The sequence below is a fragment of the Myxocyprinus asiaticus genome, chromosome 10 (genome assembly GCF_019703515.2).
Source record: "Myxocyprinus asiaticus isolate MX2 ecotype Aquarium Trade chromosome 10, UBuf_Myxa_2, whole genome shotgun sequence".
NCBI lineage: Eukaryota > Metazoa > Chordata > Actinopteri > Cypriniformes > Catostomidae > Myxocyprinus > Myxocyprinus asiaticus.
In genome coordinates, this window is record NC_059353.1 from 7,621,636 (window position 1) to 7,641,579 (window position 19,944).

Below are 19,944 nucleotides of genomic sequence, written 5' to 3' on the forward strand. Positions count from 1 at the left end.
TCTCATTCTCAGAGTACATATCCTGAGGTTATTAGAGCCTGTTAGATCCAGCTCAAGTCCAGCCCAATGTCCCACTCCCATTGTTATGTGTCACTGAGTGATGACTACTAACTGCAGCCTGTGCCAACCAGATAGCGAGGGGTGCTTTGATGATCACTGTTTACATCACATCGATGGACAATTACGATGGACTTCACAGAGGATGAACTGCTGATAACTCCAACTGTACAACAAGGGATACTTCACTGGCTACTGCCTGAACCTTGGATTTAGGATGGACTTCAACAGAAATAAACTGCAACAAGCTTCCAGTCGGACTGTAAGCACACATTACTGACCTCTGCTTGCATCATCTTGGTGATAGGATGGACTACACTCTCTTAAAATGGAATACATAGACAATAAATTAATGCCAACTAAAGCCTTCATTATTTGCCTAGACAAATAATTCTTAAAGGATGATTTTCTGTCATGTTTTTTATTTAACCTGCTCAATGAGGACTTTGAGACATTACAGCATCTTTTTCTGTTACAGCATAACTTTCTGTAAAGCTGCTTTTAAATGATGTGTTGTGAAAAGCGCTATACGAATAAAAATGACTTAAGTACAAAGAAAGAAAAAGAAATGCGTGCATTTTCTGTGTAATATAACATGAATTAGTATTTTGATATTAGTTGTTGTTTACATTGGTGATCCTTGAGTGCCTGCAGTCTGTAACTGAACGAAACTTAATGAGTTGTAATGTTACTATTTTATGAAGCACTGTCAACAGTGTTGAAAACACAAACTAGAGCTGATACACTTACCCTATGGACCCTCTGAGTATTATTTATCTCTCCATAAATCAGACAGGACACAGTCCATTCTAATATAACATTACACTCCTGCTTGAGCTGCTATTAGACTCTCTGCTGTGTCTCTCACACATACACACTCCAGCTGCCCCAAGATGACAGGTAAGGACTTCCTGCATTAAACTGTTTACAATCACAGAAATTATCATTACTGTTTAATTGATGCTGTACATGAACTAAAAATGTATTGATCTGACAGACGAAAAGATGGATGAGAAGAAAAATAAGAAAAAGGTAAGACCATTTTATGAAATTGTTCTAGATACATTTTGTCTATCCTAACATTTAATTTATCGGATCAGATTGTATATGTACATACTTAGTTTGGGTAAGAAATTGTCTCCAAAAATTTAGGAAAATCTGATTTTTTAATTCTAAAATTGCAAGAATTTTCTTGAAGGGTTAGGGTTCAAAGTCCTTATAATTATCTTTATATAACAATAGAAGTCTGTAGTATTTTCTTATTTAGACACGTGTGCCTCCATGTGTGTTCTTTTGATATTTTAATATTTAATATTTATACAGCTTATCTGACCAAATATTTAATATATGTTGGTGAATGTTTGTGTTGATAGACTCCTGAGTGTTGTGGATATCCAGTGAGCATTTTCTTTATTGTGGTCAATGAGTTCTGTGAAAGATTTTCCTACTATGGCATGCGAGGTAAGTGTGTGTAAGCCTACATGTATAATGATATAACAGCAAGTGTCAATCACTAGGGTTCTAGGAGATGGGACAGTAGAGAAAATGACCACAATTGTTAACAAATGTGTTTTACAGTGGTTTCAACTTTGTACGCAACTGAATTATAAGGATGTTTTTGTAATTGCGGCCCACCTAGAATCATACATTGTTTGGGTGTCCATTGCTTCCAAGATTTGTGAATTAAAATGTATTCATTTAGCAGATGCTTTTATCCAAAGTGCCTTACAACTGACAACAATACATTCAGAGACCTAGTAATTAATTCAAGTGACAAAACAATACAATTACTGCTACCAATATGCCTTAAACATAAAAAGTGTGAATTCACTCATTGTAGCACTATCTTGTTGCCAAATCTCATTTAGACACCCTAGCACATATAATACATAAAAAATTATGTTTCAGTAAAAAAAGTTTCAGTGGCTCGTATCTGCTGCATATTTTTTTTCCTTTTGATAACAAAGTTTCATGTGAATCTGCTTAGGACAAGCTTTTTTATGTTCTCCTTTGACTTGAAACCCATACGGGCATCAATTTTGGCTTTACACATGATATTATGCAGATATTTTAGCACGTTTATTCATTTTATTTTTCTTAAAAAATACTTTACTTGCATTTAGCATCTTTCCCATACTCTCACACACACTTTTTTTTTGTCTCAAAATGGTACTGTATCTTGTTTACAAAAATGCACACACACAGAACTGACAGAACAGATGTAACAAACATAACAAATAAACTATATCAAAGGAAAAACTGCCTAAAGGGAGGTGTCACAAGAGCCAAAGTTCAAGCATGTATAGCTTGAATAATGGTTAAAGGAAGAAAAGTCCACATTTTACTCTTCTGCGCTCTTCAGACTGATCTGATAATGAACCAGCTTGCAGCATAATCACACTTTAAAATTCAGCAGTTCATGCAATAAACAGAAAAAAATGTTTAAAAACATTGTATACAAGTACAGATGTTGTGTAGTTGTGTTGTATAGTTTTGATGTTGTTTGGTTGGGAAAAAAATTATTTGGTTGCATAGATTTTGACTACTGAGTTGTTTTTCAGCAGTAATGAGTAATTAATTAATATGGAAGTTAAAAGGAGAATTACTAGAAATTCACACTGTAAATATTTATACAAATTTAATGCAATGTTATATTCAAATGAAATTTCATATAAACCTTGATAAACAAAATATTACATGTATCACACTGGTTTAACTGTAGTTAATGTATATTATGAAATGTAAAAAAAATTCAAAATCTTTTAAGAAACAAAAACTGACATCATTTATAATTAAAATAAATAAAAATATTATAATATATATATATTTTTATATGTATGGACAGCTAAGAAGTTAACAATGAGTTACAATATGTTTTTTGATAAAAACAATTGGATTATGAATGTTTTATAAGCTTAAATCTCCACCGGGTCAAAACTGACCCGTGAATGCAAAAGGTGTATGCAGATTTTGAACACAATAGGAGGGTTAAATGATCATAACACATTGGTTATTTATAGTAAAATTATAGTAAAGTCAATCATTCTCTCTATTTCTGTCTAGCTGTGTTGGTACTTTATTTCCGATATTTTCTGCGTTGGGACGATGATCTTGCAACCTCTATTTATCATGCCTTTGTGGCATTGTGCTACTTGACACCCATCTTGGGTGCCATTATTGCTGATTCCTGGCTCGGGAAATTCAAGTAGGTTTAATCAAATCAAAATCTGCCTAACACTTCTCAACATAAACAAACCCTATTTGAGAGTGAATGTATATTATTCTAAATATGTTTGTGCTCTTTCAGGACAATCATTTACCTGTCCATAGTGTATGCCGTTGGCCAGGTTATCATGGCTGTCAGCACTGTTCATGACATCACAGATGCAAACAGAGACGGCAAGCCAGATAACTTGACCTTCCACATGTGAGTGACTCAACCATACGTTACCTTACAGTGCCTATAGAATGTCATCATACCTTGTCAAAATATCATTTGTCACATTATACCCTGGAAATTTAAATAAATTCAATCTAACCTTTTCCAGCTGTATTTACACATTAGAACCTTCAACATCAAAGTGAAAATAAATATTTTTTATTTTATTTTATGTAAAATACCTGGTTTAGATAAGTGATCAGCCCCCTAGGGGTAACCATTACAAACTTGCTCAGGTGCAAACAGTCACCTTTCAGATCACATACCTGGCTAATTGGCCCCCACCTGACATCAATTGTAACGGTTTTGAATACTTCAGACTAGTTTACTAGTAGTGCATGGTAATGAATTCAATAATTCACCATGCTTGGAAAGGTGCTTTCAAAAGGGCTCAGGTTAGATACAAAAAGATTTCAATGGCTTTAACTTTCCCTCTGAGTAATGTTCAGAGCATTATCAAGAAGTGGAAAGCATATGGCACCACCAAAACCTTGCCTAGATCGGGCCGTCCCTCCAAACTGGATGACCGTGCCAGGAGGATATTGATCAGGGAAGCTATCAAGAGGCCAAAGGCTTTTTTTTCTTTTTTGATTTTATCCTCTTTTCTCCCCAATTTGGCATGCCCAATTCCCAATGCTCACTAGGTCCTCGTGATGGCGCAGGTACTCACCTCAATCCAGGTGGCAGAGGACTAATCTCAGTTGCTTCCACTTCTGTGACAGTCAGCCCGCGCTTTTTATCATGTGGCTTGCTGGGCGCGTTACTGCGGAGACTTAGCGAGTGTGGAGGCAATCACGCTATTCCCTGCGGTCTCCACGCACAGCGTACCATGCACCTCATTTGAGAGCGAGAACCGCTATATCGTGACCACGAGGAGGGTAACCCATGTGACTCTACCCTCCCTACCAACCGGGCTAATTTGGTTGCTTGGGAGGCCTGGCTCTGCACACCCTGGCCAGGGGTGGTAGTCAACGTCTTTGCTCGCCGAGCTACCCAGGTCCTCGTGGCCAAAGGCAACTTTGATTTACAAACCCTTATGGATTAGATTGATCGGTCTCTGCATGTGACAGCATTATCCCAAGCTTTACACAAAGCTGGCCTGTGTAGCAGGATGGAAAGAAAGAAGCCTCTTCTGAAAAAGTACCACAATAAGCATCATTTGCACTTGGAGGATTCTGATGCCATGTAGCAAAAGGTTTCATGGTCAGATGAGACAAAAATGTAACTTTTTGGACTGAACTCCAAGCTCTATATTTGGAGAAAACCAAACAGGGCACTCCACCCAGAACATACCATACCAACTGAGAAGCATGGTGGCAACATTATGTTGTGGGGGTGTTTCTCTTCAGCTTGGACTGGGCAATTGGTAAGGATTGAAGGGAAAATTGATACTGCCATGTACACCCAAATTTTTTAGGAAAATCTTTGGCCCTCTGCTCGACAACTGAAGATTGGCAGGTGGTTCACTTTTCAGCACGACAATGACCCTAAGCACACCGCAACGAAACTGACCTAAATCCAAGAGAAGAACTGTGGATGGACATGAAGAGAGCTGTCCATCACCTCTCAATCTAGGTGCACAAAGCTAGTAGAGACAAATCCAAACAGACTGATGGCTCCCATTAAAGCAAAAGCTAGTTCAACAAAGTATTAATTTCAAGGGCATTATCACTTTTCAAACCCGGTTATTCTAGTTTTTAATCTTTTATAAACTTTTGGAACTGTTGCCTTTTTTTCGTTACTTGAAAGTTGTAAAGCTAAATTTGTAAATAAAGCTGTAAATAAAATAAAATAAAATAAATAAATAAATACATTTTAATGGGTTTTGATTTCAGGCTGTAAGACAAAATAAAAGTGACAATTCCAAAGGGGTATGATGATTTTCTATGGGTACTGTATATTCCTAGCTAGCCTCCTCATCGCTAACATTACCTAGCTAGCCTGCAAAAACATTCTTACAATGATTGCCATTTCCATGATAACAGCAACTTCTCTGATGAGTGGATCTCACTTCAGGATTGTGGGGAGTGTAGTACTACAGAACAGTATGGCATATTGAATGTACTGTACTTCCATCCCTCACAACAATGGCGTCTGTAGATCAGAGTATGGTTGCATCAGCTGTGCGTAAAGTCTCACTTATGTTGGGACTTAAAGTTCAAACTAAGGACTTATTAACTAGTTGGCTTACAACTAAGTCAGTGCATAATTTATTGTACCACCAGTTCTTAAGGCACTAGTAGATATATGTTGTAGGCTCTCTGTAAAGTTTAGTTGCATAATATGATGTTTACCTTTATTCATCCATAAAGCAACCTACAATTTTTAAACAGAAGTGTTGAAAAGTCGTTAAAGTTTTATCTTGTTATGGTTTACCTTTTAAAAATAAGATGTAAAAAAAATAAGTAAATATAAAATAATTTAGTAGTCCTGCCTCAAAATCAAGCAAAAGTTGTTCTGTCAGGCTGGATGGGCTGCTCAAAACACCACAGAAACACCATGTTTACAGTTTTCAAGTAAAAAATGAACCTAAAAATGGCTTACTTATAGTTGTCTCCACATACTATGCTGGGATAGAAAGATTTTAACATTGAAAAAGTTATGCGCTTCAGTCTTTTGTTCATTCATACAATTGCAATGGTCCTACATTCTTGTATATAGCCCTGATGAAGATGAGAATTGAATCTGTGAAGCACATGAAAATGCCAGGGCTTATACTCTGTGTTTTATTTTCAGGGCATTGTCAATGCTCGGTTTGATCCTCATTGCTCTGGGCACTGGGGGTATTAAACCATGTGTGGCTGCATTTGGCGGAGATCAGTTTCAGGAACATCAGGTATGATAAAGGCTCCATAACCTCTTTTTACTCTTTACACAATCGAGTTGCTTTCCCTACACTCTCAGACTACTTATTTATTTGTATAAATCTGGATATTTTGCAAAAAACTTTAAATGTCTTCAATAATTCAATAATCAATCATTTTTTATTTTACATAATTGTTAATGTGATTTCATCATTCACAATGCTTTATGGGAGTGTAGTTCATTCCCTCATTAAAGACGTTACCTTGTACCTTTGTCTTTCTGTCTGATTTTCTCATACTTTTGCATTAATATCAAAGTTTGTAATATTGTGATTCACCTCGGAGCTGGTTGGTTTGGTTCATGGCTTAGACTTCTTTTATAAAAGATTTTATGAAAACTCTATGAAAAAAAATTATGTAAACTACAGAACCAAGAGCTCAAAAAGTGGGTGGGCACTGCAGCACTCTAAAGACGCTGTCACTCATGATGCCGGAAATCGGATGACTTCTTGTCACTGTAAATGTGAATGCCCCTTTAGTGATAACCCTTTCTAATGATTTGTTGTTGTGTTGGTCATTACAGAGTCGCCAGCTCAACACGTTTTTCTCTGTGTTTTATCTGTGCATTAACGGAGGAAGTCTTCTCTCCACACTCATTACACCTGTTCTAAGAGGTATGTACATAAATACATTTCCATGTTATGTTTGGCCTTCCTTCTGACTAATAACCCTCATCCTGCATGTGTGCAGCTCAGAAGTGTGGCATCTACACTCAGCAGCCGTGTTATCCACTGGCTTTTGGTGTACCAGCCGCTCTGATGGTTGTTTCTCTGGGTAAGCCTGAGTCATCCTGACCAGCACATACACACAGAGTGATTTGTGTATCTGATTCTGATGTGTGTCATGTTGTGTACAGTGGTGTTCATCGCTGGCAGTGGCATGTATGTCAAAACGGATCCAGAAGGAAACATAATGGGGTCCGTGTGTAAATGCATTGGGGTGAGTCAACCACACTCAACGCTCACATATTTTGAGATCTTCTGCTAATAGGTCACCAAAAAGTTTTTTTAGTGGTGCACTGATCAGACAATTTGAGGCCGATACCGATATTTTAAAGCGATTGTTCACCAAAAAAATATAATTCTCTCATCATGTACTCATCCCCAAGCCATCTAAGATTTGTATGACTTTATTTCTTCAGAACACAAACAAAGATTTTTAGAATAATATTTCAGCACTGTAGGTCATGCAGAATCAGTGTGCAGGCGCCGCTATAGCCATGCACATGCTGCTATAGCCAAGCACGCGATTGACTGCTGCTGTAATCAATCAAGTGGGAGTCCAACCACCCCCCCCCAGAACAAAAACTCTTTGGATCTGCACAAATCACAAAAGTTACCAATTTTGGTTTCAAAACGGCAAATTTAGCCGAAAGGTGAGGAGTTTGCATCCCGGATACAATGAAAGAGGAAGGTGGCTGGGGGCTGTGAAGCTCGAAAAATTACAAAAACATTTACCATAATAGTGATCCATATTACTGCTTTGCTATATTCCAAGTCTTCTGAAGCCATAATATAGCTTAGTGTGAGAAACAGACAGAAATGCAATGAGCAAAAGTGGTTTTTCTCTGAAAATTGTAATGCCTACATTGAATTTGTCTTCACTTTCTTTAGTTTGCCATCAAAAACCGTTTTAGGCACAGAAGCAGCAAGTATCCAAAGAGAGAACACTGGATGGACTGGGCCAATGAGAAATATGATGTAGGTTAAAATCCTGTCGTCTGCATACATATAAACACACACACACACACACACACACCTCATTACTCTATTCTTTCTCTCTACTACAGAAACTTCTCATCGCTCAGATAAAGATGGTACTGAAGGTGTTGTTCCTCTACATCCCACTGCCCATGTTTTGGACTCTGTTTGACCAAAAGGTAAAGCTAAGCATTACATGATCTGCTCAGATCTGTGGAAAACTGTTTGACAAATTAAAGCTGGAACTGTTCTTTTTTAAAGGAGAAGAATGTGATTTCTGTGCTACTAGCAGCAAATTGTAAAAATAACAGTTGTTTCAATACAGGCTTCCCGAGCACTTTCCCCGTAAAACTTATGCCATTGCTTGAGTCAACCTGAAAGGCTTACTTATAGTTGTCTCTGCACGTTTAGGAGAAAGTTTTTTTTTTTTTTTTTTTTTTTTTTTACATCGCTAACTTTCATTAGAAGTGTTGAAGTTACAGGTGTATTTTATTTACTTTAGTATTGCACATACACTGATGAGCCAAAACATTATGCCCACCTGCCTAATATGCTGTCAGTACTCTGTGTACTCTGCCAAAACAGCACCGACCTGCAGAGGCATGGACTCTACAAGACCCCTGATGATGTCCTTTGGTCTCTGGCACCAAAATATTAGCAGCAGATCCTTCAAATCCTGTAAGTTGAGAGGTGGAGCTGCCGTGGATCGGACTTGTTGGTCCAGCACATCCCACAGATGCTCAATTGGATTGAGATCTGGGCAATTTGGAGGCCAGGGAAACACCTTGAACACTTCATCATGTTCCTCAAACCATTACCGAACAATGTGTGCAGTGTGGTAGGGTGCATTATCCTGCTGAAAGTGGCCACTGCCGTTAGGGAATACCATTGACATGAAGGGGTGTACTTGGTCTGCAACGATGTTTAGGTAAGTGGCACATGTCAAATTGACATCCACATGAATGGCTGGACCCAGGGTTTCCCAGCAGTACATTGCCCAGAGCATCATACGCCCTCCACTGGCTTGTCGTTTTCCCACAGTGCATCCTGGTGCCATCACTTGCCCAGGTAAACGGTACACATTTACACGGCCGTCCACGTGATGTAAGAGAAAACGTGACACATTGGACAAGGCGACCTTCTTCCACTGCTTCAAGGTCCAGTTCCGCCGCTCGTGTGCACATTGTAGGTGCTTTCGATGGTGGATGGGGTCATCATGGGCACTCTGACCGGTCTGTGGCTAACAGTCTCATACACAGAAGGGTGCATTGAGTGTTGACACATTCATCCCGTAACCATCATTAAAAATTTCTGAGACTTGTGCCACAGTAGACCTTCTGTCGGTTTGGACCAGACAGGATAGCCTTCGTTGCCCTCGCACATGGATGAGCCTTGAGTGCCCAACACCCTGTCGCCGGTTTGTGGTTTGTCCCTCCTCGGACCACTGTCAGTATGTACTCACCACTGCTAACTGGGAGCACCCCACAAGCCTTGCCGTTTCAGAGATGCTCTGACCCAGTCGTCTGGCCATAAAAATTAGACTTTATTCTCGTAATTCTAGTATTCTCGTAATGTTATGACTTTATTCTCGAAATATAAGATCTTTTTTTTTTTTTTTTTTTTACTCAAAAAGCTGTCACTGCTATCATTGTCTCTTGGGTGGGCTGGTGTTTGTTGTAAACTTTTGTGTCTGTTGGCTGTGTGCAGGGCTCCCGCTGGACTCTCCAAGCCACTACTATGACCGGAGACTTTGTAAGTGTCTCATTTCTTAACAGTTCTACATAAAACACACTGTTAATAGAAGATTTAACTAACAGGATGTTGGAGATCAATCAAACATTATCTGACTGTGTCTATAGTCAGGACACAGAGTGATGTATTTAATATCATAATTACTGAAGTTTTGCCAAAGATGTGTGTACCCCTCTTTAAGATGTATGTAATTTCTTTATTTCTGTAGGGGGCATTCATCCTGCAGCCAGACCAGATGCAGGTGAGTTCATCCCAGTCGGCTCTACTAAAATTATTAGTATTATTATCAGTGCTAACAGCAGTTTTGTATGTTAAGGTTCTTCATCTTGCACTTGAATATAATAGTCTAAGATTTGAATTTAGGCCCTGTCCTAAATAGTACACTTGCCTTTGTTTGATTGCATCCTTGACTCATTTAATTATCCAAAAGGACAGTGACAAGTATAGACTTCATAATGAATTACTTCTGAAGTACTAATTAACTGAGATTTTTCTCTGTCAGACTGTGAACCCCATCCTCATCCTGACCCTTGTGCCTATCATGGACAAGATTGTCTTCCCACTAATCCAGAAGTGTGGCCTCAATTTCAGGTAAGACTTGCTAATTTATAACAAGACATTTATCATCTTAGCAATATTGCTTATTGATGTTGGTATCAATAGCTGGGTTTCCATGCCCATATTTCTATGCAAATTTTTGAATATTGCATAAAAAATGCTGGATGGAAACACAAAGATGGGAATATAATCTCCAAAATGTTTTTTAAAAAATTTATAAACTTGCTTGAGGTGGATGCATTTTTTTATTTGATTTGAAGACATGCACATAAACTACAATGGAAACACATTAAATGAATAAATTCATATAACACTTATATAGGAATACAGATGTGCATCAAAAAAGTCATGTGACTTTGCCTCAAAAAGCCATGTGAATATATAATTCGCTCAGAGAATATCATCAATTTCGTCGCAAAGCATGTGAAATGTTGCTCTGGTTATTCTGAAATGCCAAAGTCTGTCATCAAAATGATTGTCTACTATTACATCCCAGAACTGTTTTTTTGCATAAACTGAATTTTTACCTTGGATGGAAACATGACTACAGTTCCAACACTGTTGAGTGAATCTGTTTTGTGCTTCAGCCCTTTGAAGAGAATGACAGTCGGCATGTTGTTTGCTGCCATGGCGTTTGTTTCTGCAGCTCTTGTCCAGATTGAAATTGATGTGAGTGTGAAAGGTGTAAATACAAATAAATAAATTGTGTGACAAATAGATAAATTCTATTAGATAGATAAAAAAAAGTATTCAAATATTAAATTAATATACATGAAAAATAAATAAATGTTTCTGTAAAGATATTTGTGAAAAATGTGAATGTAAATAGTTGCAAATAGGTACAGCAGATCAGATTCATGTAATGCTCATAGGAACATTTCATATATGTTCACATGAAAAAAAAAAAGGTCTTACAACTTCCGTATCTCTAAAATATCCTATTCTTCTTAGAAAACATTGCCAAATTTCCCATTATCCTCTGAGAGTCAGCTGAAGGTGGTGAACATGGGCAGCGGTCAACTGACTGTCACTATCACTTCCAATGAGCCTCTATCGCTAGAATCACTGAAGGTACAATTTGCACACACTAACCCTAAACCTAACCCTCAAATAAACCTGTGCACTTCAGTAGATTTAAAGCTAAACATCATCTGGCCCATTTATGAGCTTTTCAGCAGGTTTCACTATACTAATTAGGATATTTTTGAATAGTGAATACATTTTTGCCCACATAAGCAAAACCTATGCACACACACACACACACACACACACACACACACAGCCATGCTCAGAGATGTTTCACCTTTGTTGGTCATGTTTTTATAGAGCAGTGATTACTTGACATTTGAACAAGAGGACATCACGGTGTCCTTGGGCACAAATCCTGTGATCACCAAAGATTTCAGTTTAACCATGGGGGAGCGGCAGACACTGATCATACCCTCTGACCCCAGCCTCATGTATCTGGTGAGTGTGCTAACATGTTATACTGTAGTATCATTCATATAGTTCCAGATTTTTAGTTAATTCACAAAACTTAAGTGGTGCTTGCTCTTGCAGAAGTATTTGCCAACGATACTAAAGTTTTAGTTTTTAGGGCATTGCTCTGTGGTTGCTAGGGTGTTCAACCCCAAGTCTCTATGATATCTGTCTCAATGATATCTGTATGGTCTCTAGATATAGCTTGGGTTCCAAAAAGAACACAAAGGCACTTTGAGTGCATGAAATGTAGTTACTGACCAGTTTACTAGCAACTTAAGGAATTGCAAAATAATGCATGCTTTAAGTCGGAATGTAATAATGATGGTCTGACAAATGGCCCACTCAAAAGACCAGTTGTTAGTCATATTCCTGCCATTATGCCAAAAAGACAGGGGTTTATAACAAAGGGTCTTGATATTTTTGGAACTAAAGAGAAAACAGCTAGTATATTGCTGTGCTGTTTGCCACAAACACTAAATAATAACTATGCTATACAGAAAAATCAATTAAATGGCCTTTGGCTGGTGTTACAAATCATTTTGTGAACTATGAAATTGACCATGTCCTTTTTCCCCAGCAAGAAGACACAATGTCCAAACCAGAAGAGGGGAAGAATGCTATTAGGTAAGTGGACTTTAGTTAAATTTCCCATCAAACCGAACCTCTGCTAAATGAAATTATTTTGTCACACAGATTTGTGAATGGCTTGACAGCTGGCTTGAACATCACTGACTTGGGTCTCATTGAGCCATCAGCTGTTTCAAACTACACATTGGTTTCTCATGGGACGTGAGTATATTCTGCTAACAGTTTTCTTAGATTTTTAACAAAATGTTGTGATGGCTAACTGTACCTTTTAAAACAATTTGCAATTGTAGTACTTTCATTAGAATCAACATGAAATCAAAACCGAACCACTTTACTTTCATAATACAGGTCTTATTGTGCACGATTCAAAGTAACTCGCTCTACCTCTGAAATGCCATTTCATTTCAGCAGACGTCTCCTAACGTTAACCAATAGCTTAATAGCTATTTGCCATTGTCTTAAGCTACTGTTGTAGTTAAGGCAGTACTGCCACGATGTTAATATAATAAAGATTATGCCAGTAATGGCAAATAGCAATAGAATTGGGATGTCAGGATGCTCTTAAGGATGAATACATTCTTGATAGATAAAATGAAGTCCTAATGAGAAACACTTCACATTACGGAAGTAAAATGGGTTGCAAATGCAATTTCATGTTGACTGCAATTATTTATAGTGTCTTATCGTTAGAATATGCTGATCTTTGTTTCTCTTCTAAGGCGGAAATTTATACTCCGTAGCGGTGAGCAGTCTTGCGAGTTTTCTCGAAAGTTTGGATTTGGTTCTTCATACACATTCTTAATCCCCAGCATGCTGTCCTGGACTAATGTATGTTACCTCACAATCATCTTTGCTCAGCATCTCAATATATACAGGCTATAATATATATCTGCAATTACTACATGTCTCTGCACTGTCAGTCAGTCAACAGTGCATTGATCTGTATAAGCAATTAGTTCGAAGTACAGAGTCTTTAATGCTAAATAATATGTACAATGGTATGATCCCTATACTGTGTCCTTTTATTTATGTGTGCATATGTGTGTTGTTGTTTTGTTTTTTTTGTGTGTGTGTGCAGTGTAGCTCAGTAACAGAAGTTGAGGACATCAGGCCCAACTCAGTTCACATGGCTCTGCAGATTCCTCAGTACTTCCTCATCACTACAGGAGAGGTTATGTTCTCAGTCACCGGCTTGCAGTTTTCATACTCACAGGTAGAAACAGAGCACACTACTGTCTATTGCATTGTGTAAACTTACTCAGTGTTGTCAGTAACTAATATTTAAAATGAGTTGTGTATGGTAGACTGCAAATTTTAGGCCTATTCTCCAAACATGATCAATGGCAGTTCATCTTTTCACAACTCTACTTCTGTCTTTAGGCTCCAAAAAATATGAAATCAGTGTTGCAGGCTGGCTGGTTGTGCACTAATGCTGTGGGAAACATTATAGTGCTGATTGTGGCAGAGCTGGGAAAACTTCCTAAACAGGTGCAACACATGACCTCCAATGACATACTGTAAAACACATGACATACACTAAATGCAGAAATAAGCCAAGCTGTATGTATATTATCATATCATATAATTTTCTGGGAATATTATATATCTAAGTATTTGGACACTTAAGCCACACTTTCATGTGCATGAGTTGCATTACACAACTAAATATCAAGTGTTGATTTTTTTTTTTTTTTTTTAAAGATAGTACAAACACACATTCCATGTAAATCGTTTCACAAAGAGAAGTTTGATGGGAATAATTTCCACACTTTGTGGTTGTCAAACATTAGTGGAACGTGTCCGTAGTCCGTAGGTGTGCTGAAGAACACCTGTGTTGTTATTCTGCTAGGACATCTGTGTGAACTTTAGTGGAAATGACTTCATACACCCACTAAGGCCTTGTACACATGGAAACCACAGTCTTCACCCTACATTTAATAATAATAAAAATAAATAAATTTTAAAAAATCCTGTTCACACCAACAGTGTTTTACAAAATCTCTCCAATCCGTATGACAACACAAAAAGCTTTAAAACATTTACATATCAATGCCAGGCCATGAGTTGGTGATATTGTGCCATAAAGCTTTTATGTCAAAAACACAGACGAACATTGATTTGAGTTGAAAATATTTTATTACCTTACTTGAGATCGCACAGTGATCAAAGTAGCAAGAGATAAGGCTCGCAAGGACCCAGACGAGCAGTCTTATACGTGGAGCTGCGGTGGTTACTGAGCAATAACAGACCGCTAGATGGCACCATTGACCAATCAGAATCGAGTATTCCAGGCCGCCATGTAATAATTACTTATAATTAACAAATGCAGTATATGAATACACATACACCTCCCCATGTAATCATAAGGCAATTGTAGGCTGATTTCTAAAGATGTTATCAAACTTATACAGCTGACCACAACTAAACAAACCAGTGTTCTGCCATTCCAGTCAAATTCCAGCATTTTGAAACAAACATTTTGAAACAAACGTTCTCATGTGCAAACTGTTTTTACAATGACACTGTATTCCAAAATCTCTGTCACCTGTCCGCTCGCATAATGGAAAACGTCGTTTTGAAAAGTCTTCACTATGTAAGGCGTTTTATGTGTGTTAAAGGAGCACTCAGTAATTTTTTCCTCATTAAAAAAGTTTAACTCCCTAAGACATGAATTGTAATTTTGCGATATATGTAGGAAATCATGAACACTTACATAAAAATGAAGACTCCAGTCATATCAGTAACCTTATAAAAGCTGTTTTATTCTACATGGAGAGGGTCCGCACATGGGGGCAGCCATGTAAGAATCACATGACCAGCTGAATACTACTTTCTTAATCTCAGTAACCGTCCTGTTATTGGACACTTTCACTCACTGATTAAAGTAATCATGAATGAATGAATACTTTCTACTATAGCATCTGAAACTGAAAACTATTGATTTTAAATGATGCTGCATCCAAGCCACTAGGCGTCAGTGTAAGTCCAAGATGACACAAAGACTAAAGTTACTGAGTGCATCTTTAACTCCATTTTCAGTGACCTTAAATGCTATTTATGAGTGCAAGGGAGGCCAAAATGTAAAAAAAAAAAAAAACAAAAAAACATATATAAATATGTATTCGTGTGGGGAGGCTTAAAAGTCACCATGGCTACGTGCAGCAGCTGAATGAGGCCCAAATCATGTGACACAGATCTGTTAATTGGATGACTGTGTGAACAGCCACAAGCGCTTTGAATCGGGTATTTTCTAACTGGGCCACTTTCATATGTGGAAATAATATGGATACACATCTAATTTTTTCCAATGTTACTTCAGTGTGAACAGCCAGGTCGAATTTTCAGTAATGCGATTTTATTGTATTTTATCAATCTAACTCAAAATTCCTCATTTGCTTTGCTTGATTTACCCTGCATATAGGCATGTAATGGTTTAAAACTTGTAATTGTGTGTCATATCTTTTCTAGTTAACATCTTTAAGGAAAGAAAATCAAATTATGAGCTTCAACAGTTGGGTTTAGCGATACGTTTGGCTTACATGTAGTAAAATGTGTGTGTAAAAAGATACAGAGTATCAAACTGCATCAAAACAGGAATGCAATCATCATATCAATGAAAATCTGACATTATCAGATAACTCTTCTTACCTTACATATTGTTTCATTTGCAAGTAATATTACATTCTTGAGCTTGTATGGTGATTAAATTCCACTATACAGCTGCAAATGACTTCGTAAATACTACATTAGCTATCAAGAAGTCTTCATCATTTGTCGATATATTGTTAGATAAGCTGCGTTAAAAACATAAAAAGAATAATAGTAATTTTTATCATAATTTAATTAATTATATTATTACAATGAACATGCCAGAGTTTGTTTTATGCATGCTCAGGGAGTGTTGTACACATGCCGGTCAGTTTAGGAGTGTCTGCTGATATGAGTACGAACAGTATTTGGGGCTGAATGCATAAAACATCTCAGAAATGCTCTTAAGAATAGTCTTAAGCTTTTGACTTAAGTGTCAATTATTTATTAGCAAAAAGTAGGACTTGTGTAAATGTAAAAGCTTTTTATAAAGAAGCTAAAGTAAATTTCAACAAAGTCTAAGCTTTATTCTTAAGTGCTGACTAAGGTACTACACTTAAGTGTTGTGAAGGACAACAATGATGTCTACCCAGAATGGCCACCTTCAACCACTGAATCAGCCAATAGTGGGCCTGCAAGGGTTATACGTCAGAGCGGCATGCACCATTAATTTATGATTTAATACCAAACATAATCATAATAAAAACAATTGATAACAGATTAATCTTTTGATTAAGCAAATGTGCAAATTGAAGGCAAAAAATACAATAAAATAATAAATGTATAAGTGTATGCTATTGTGTGCAAAAAATAAAACAATTATAATAAAAAAGAAACATTGCAATATAAATTGCATATTACAGAGGGTCAACTTAAATAACTAATTTAAATGATAATGAACTAAACTCTTTGTTGTAATCCCATTACAGTTAATGCCACCAAGAATGATAACTATAATGGTAACTATATTAGAGTCCACACCAACAGATGATATCTTTCTGCCAATTCTAAGCAAACCAAAAGAAAAAGAGATGGATACAGCTTCAAAAGAACTGGATACCTGAGGAAATTTTATGCTACCAGCTTTATTAGCTTTTAATGATCTCATCTCCATGAATGCAGAAGAATGCAGAAGAAACAATGCCAGTTCTTGAGCAGGAGTTTGTTTCATTCGCATGTGTAATAAGTGGTAATCCGGTGCTGGAATGTGTTAGTTTAAAGATGATGAGTGCACATTGCGGTTCGAGCCCTTTAAAATTGTATGGATTTTGATTGGCTGTCAATGTTTTTATTGTTCATCAGCTGAAAATTAAAAAATATTTCTTAAAGTGATCCCAACGACATCGTTCCTCTGTGTCATTATTGTTGAAGTTGTGGTGTGGACTCCACTATTAGAAAATTATTTAAAACTTCATTGTTATAGTTATCATTATAGTTATCGTTCTTAGTGTGAACGGGCCTTTACTGTCAAATTTGATGTTCAAAAATCAATATTTTAGTCAAATGATTCTCTGTACATTGCGCTCCGTTTGATTGGCAAGCATGTGCGCGCATCCAACTAATCCTAATAAAATTCATTGTTGATTATTTTCATCACTGATTCTTATAGTTCTAGTTATCTTTAGACTGTATTGATTAGTTGTTGCAGCCCTCTGACAGCTTAGGCATATTGCCCATCAAATATGTCAAATGCTTAATGTTGCTGCAGCCTACATCCACAATAATGAGTTTCAATATATTCATTAAATAAAAAATGTAATGCCATTTTAAAATTATATTGATGGATTTCACTTGTTGGCTCAATTACATATCACATTTGCCCAAATTCTACTATAATGTAAGTATAACACACTCTTTCTTTGTTGGAGTGTGTGTGATTTCAACATAACACAGTCATCATGCTACTCTTAACTATTTGGGATACATCTCCTGCGCTCATAAAAAATCTTAATCTCTTAAAAGAGTCTTAACACTAATGAACCTTTATGAATCACATTTATTCTTAAGGGTAGAAATAAGACATATTACGTCATTCTTAGAATTTTGACACACTTAAGACTAAAATTTTACTCTAAGCGGCTTTATTCACATGGCCCCTGATATGGACTACATTTAAAATGTCATGTGAACATCCTTACAAAAAAATTCAGATTTGGGCCACATTTAGCTATGGTGTGAACGGAGCTCATGGCACCAGTTGATTTAAAAGTCTTTACAAAAATGACTCAGAAAAGAGAAGTTTAATTCTGAAAAAAGGTCTAGCATCATGTGCTTTTAGATTCCACTTGGTTTGATATTTTGTTATTTCTAATGCAGTTAAATTGTTTTTTTAAACCGTGTTTCAGTGTTTAAATATAGTTACCCCAAATCATATTTAAGGTATAAAAACTATTAACAAATCATTTGATTCCCTAATAACTATTTTCACTGATCAAGAATGATTATAGTCATATGTACCTAATACTGTGTGTGTCCTTCTCAAAGTGGGCGGAGTATGTGCTGTTTGCTTCGCTGCTAGTGGCTGTGAGTATCATCTTCTCCATCATGGCTTATTTCTACACCTACATTGACCCAGCGGAGATTGAAGCCCAGGTCAGGAGAGAGCAAGAGCTTGAGTCAGAGGACAAAGACAAAGAGAAGGAGATGCTCGCAATGCAGGAAAAAGATTCAGACCAGCAAAATGAGCAGGAGGTTAAGCAAACCAAGATATAAGCATATACGTGTTTGAATAAAACTGAGATTGGATAGTGTTAATAATATGCTAAAATTTCACCTTAAGTTCAATACTAAAAGAGGTATGAAAGATCGTGACATGTTGATATGTCATTTGCACCTACAGTTGTGCTCAAAAGTTTGCATACCCTGGCAGAAATTGTGAAATTTTGGCATTGATTTTGAAAATATGACTGATCATGCAAAAAAATTTATAAAGTCTTTTATTTAAGGATAGTGATCATATGAAGCCATTTATTATCACATAGTTGTTTGGCTCCTTTTTAAATCATAATGATAACAGAAATCACCCAAATGGCCCTGATCAAAAGTTTACATACCCTTGAATGTTTGGCCTTGTTACAGACACACAAGGTGACACACACAGGTTTAAATGGCAATTAAAGGTTAATTTCCCACACCTGTGGCTTTTTAAATTGCAATTAGTGTCTGTGTATAAATAGTCAATGAGTTTGTTAGCTCTCACGTGGATGCACTGAGCAGGCTAGATACTGAGCCATGGGGAGCAGAAAAGAACTGTCAAAAGACCTGCGTAACAAGGTAATGGAACTTTATAAAGATGGAAAAGGATATAAAAAGATATCCAAAGCCTTGAAAATGCCAGTCAGTACTGTTCAATCACTTATTAAGAAGTTGTTTCAAGGAGCACAATACTTGTTGACCCCTCTCCAAACATAGCGCTTATGGTTGTGACCATAAAGCTCTATTTTGGTCCCGTCACTCCAAATTACAGCGTGCCAGAAGCTGAGGAGTGTCAAGGTGTTGTCGGGCATATTGTAACCGGGCTTTTTTGTGGTATTGGCACAGTAAAGGCTTTTTTCTGGCAACTCGACCATGCAGCTCATTTTTGTTCAAGTATCGTCATATTGTGCTCCTTGAAACAACCACACCTTCTTTTTCCAGAGCAGCCTGTATTTCTCCTGAGGTTACCTGTGGGTTTTTCTTTGTATCCTGAACAATTCTTCTGGCAGTTGTGGCTGAAATATTTCTTGGTCTACCTGACCTTGGCTTGGTATCAAAAGATCGCCGAATTTTCCACTTCTTAATAAGTGATTGAACAGTACTGACTGGCATTTTCAAGGCTTTGGATATATTTTTATATCCTTTTCCATCTTTATAAAGTTCCATTACCTTGTTACGCAGGTCTTTTGACAGTTCTTTTCTGCTCCCCATGGCTCAGCAT

General features: G+C 37.0%; 1 protein-coding gene across 1 annotated transcript; it reads left to right on the forward strand.

Annotated features, from left to right (window-relative positions):
- Positions 1–926: 926 nt before the first annotated feature.
- Positions 927–18,780, forward strand: slc15a1a (solute carrier family 15 member 1a). Its single transcript, XM_051709036.1, has 23 exons — positions 927–957; positions 1,055–1,089; positions 1,431–1,518; positions 3,121–3,262; positions 3,365–3,484; positions 6,233–6,332; positions 6,884–6,974; positions 7,051–7,134; positions 7,217–7,299; positions 7,974–8,060; positions 8,150–8,239; positions 9,768–9,812; positions 10,021–10,053; positions 10,315–10,403; positions 10,958–11,039; positions 11,322–11,441; positions 11,697–11,837; positions 12,430–12,476; positions 12,546–12,641; positions 13,160–13,268; positions 13,519–13,653; positions 13,821–13,928; positions 18,513–18,780. The coding sequence occupies exons 1-23, from the start codon at positions 951–953 to the stop codon at positions 18,738–18,740; spliced, it is 2,160 nt and encodes a 719-aa protein (XP_051564996.1). The 5' UTR covers positions 927–950; the 3' UTR covers positions 18,741–18,780.
- The last annotated feature ends 1,164 nt before the right edge of the window (positions 18,781–19,944 follow it).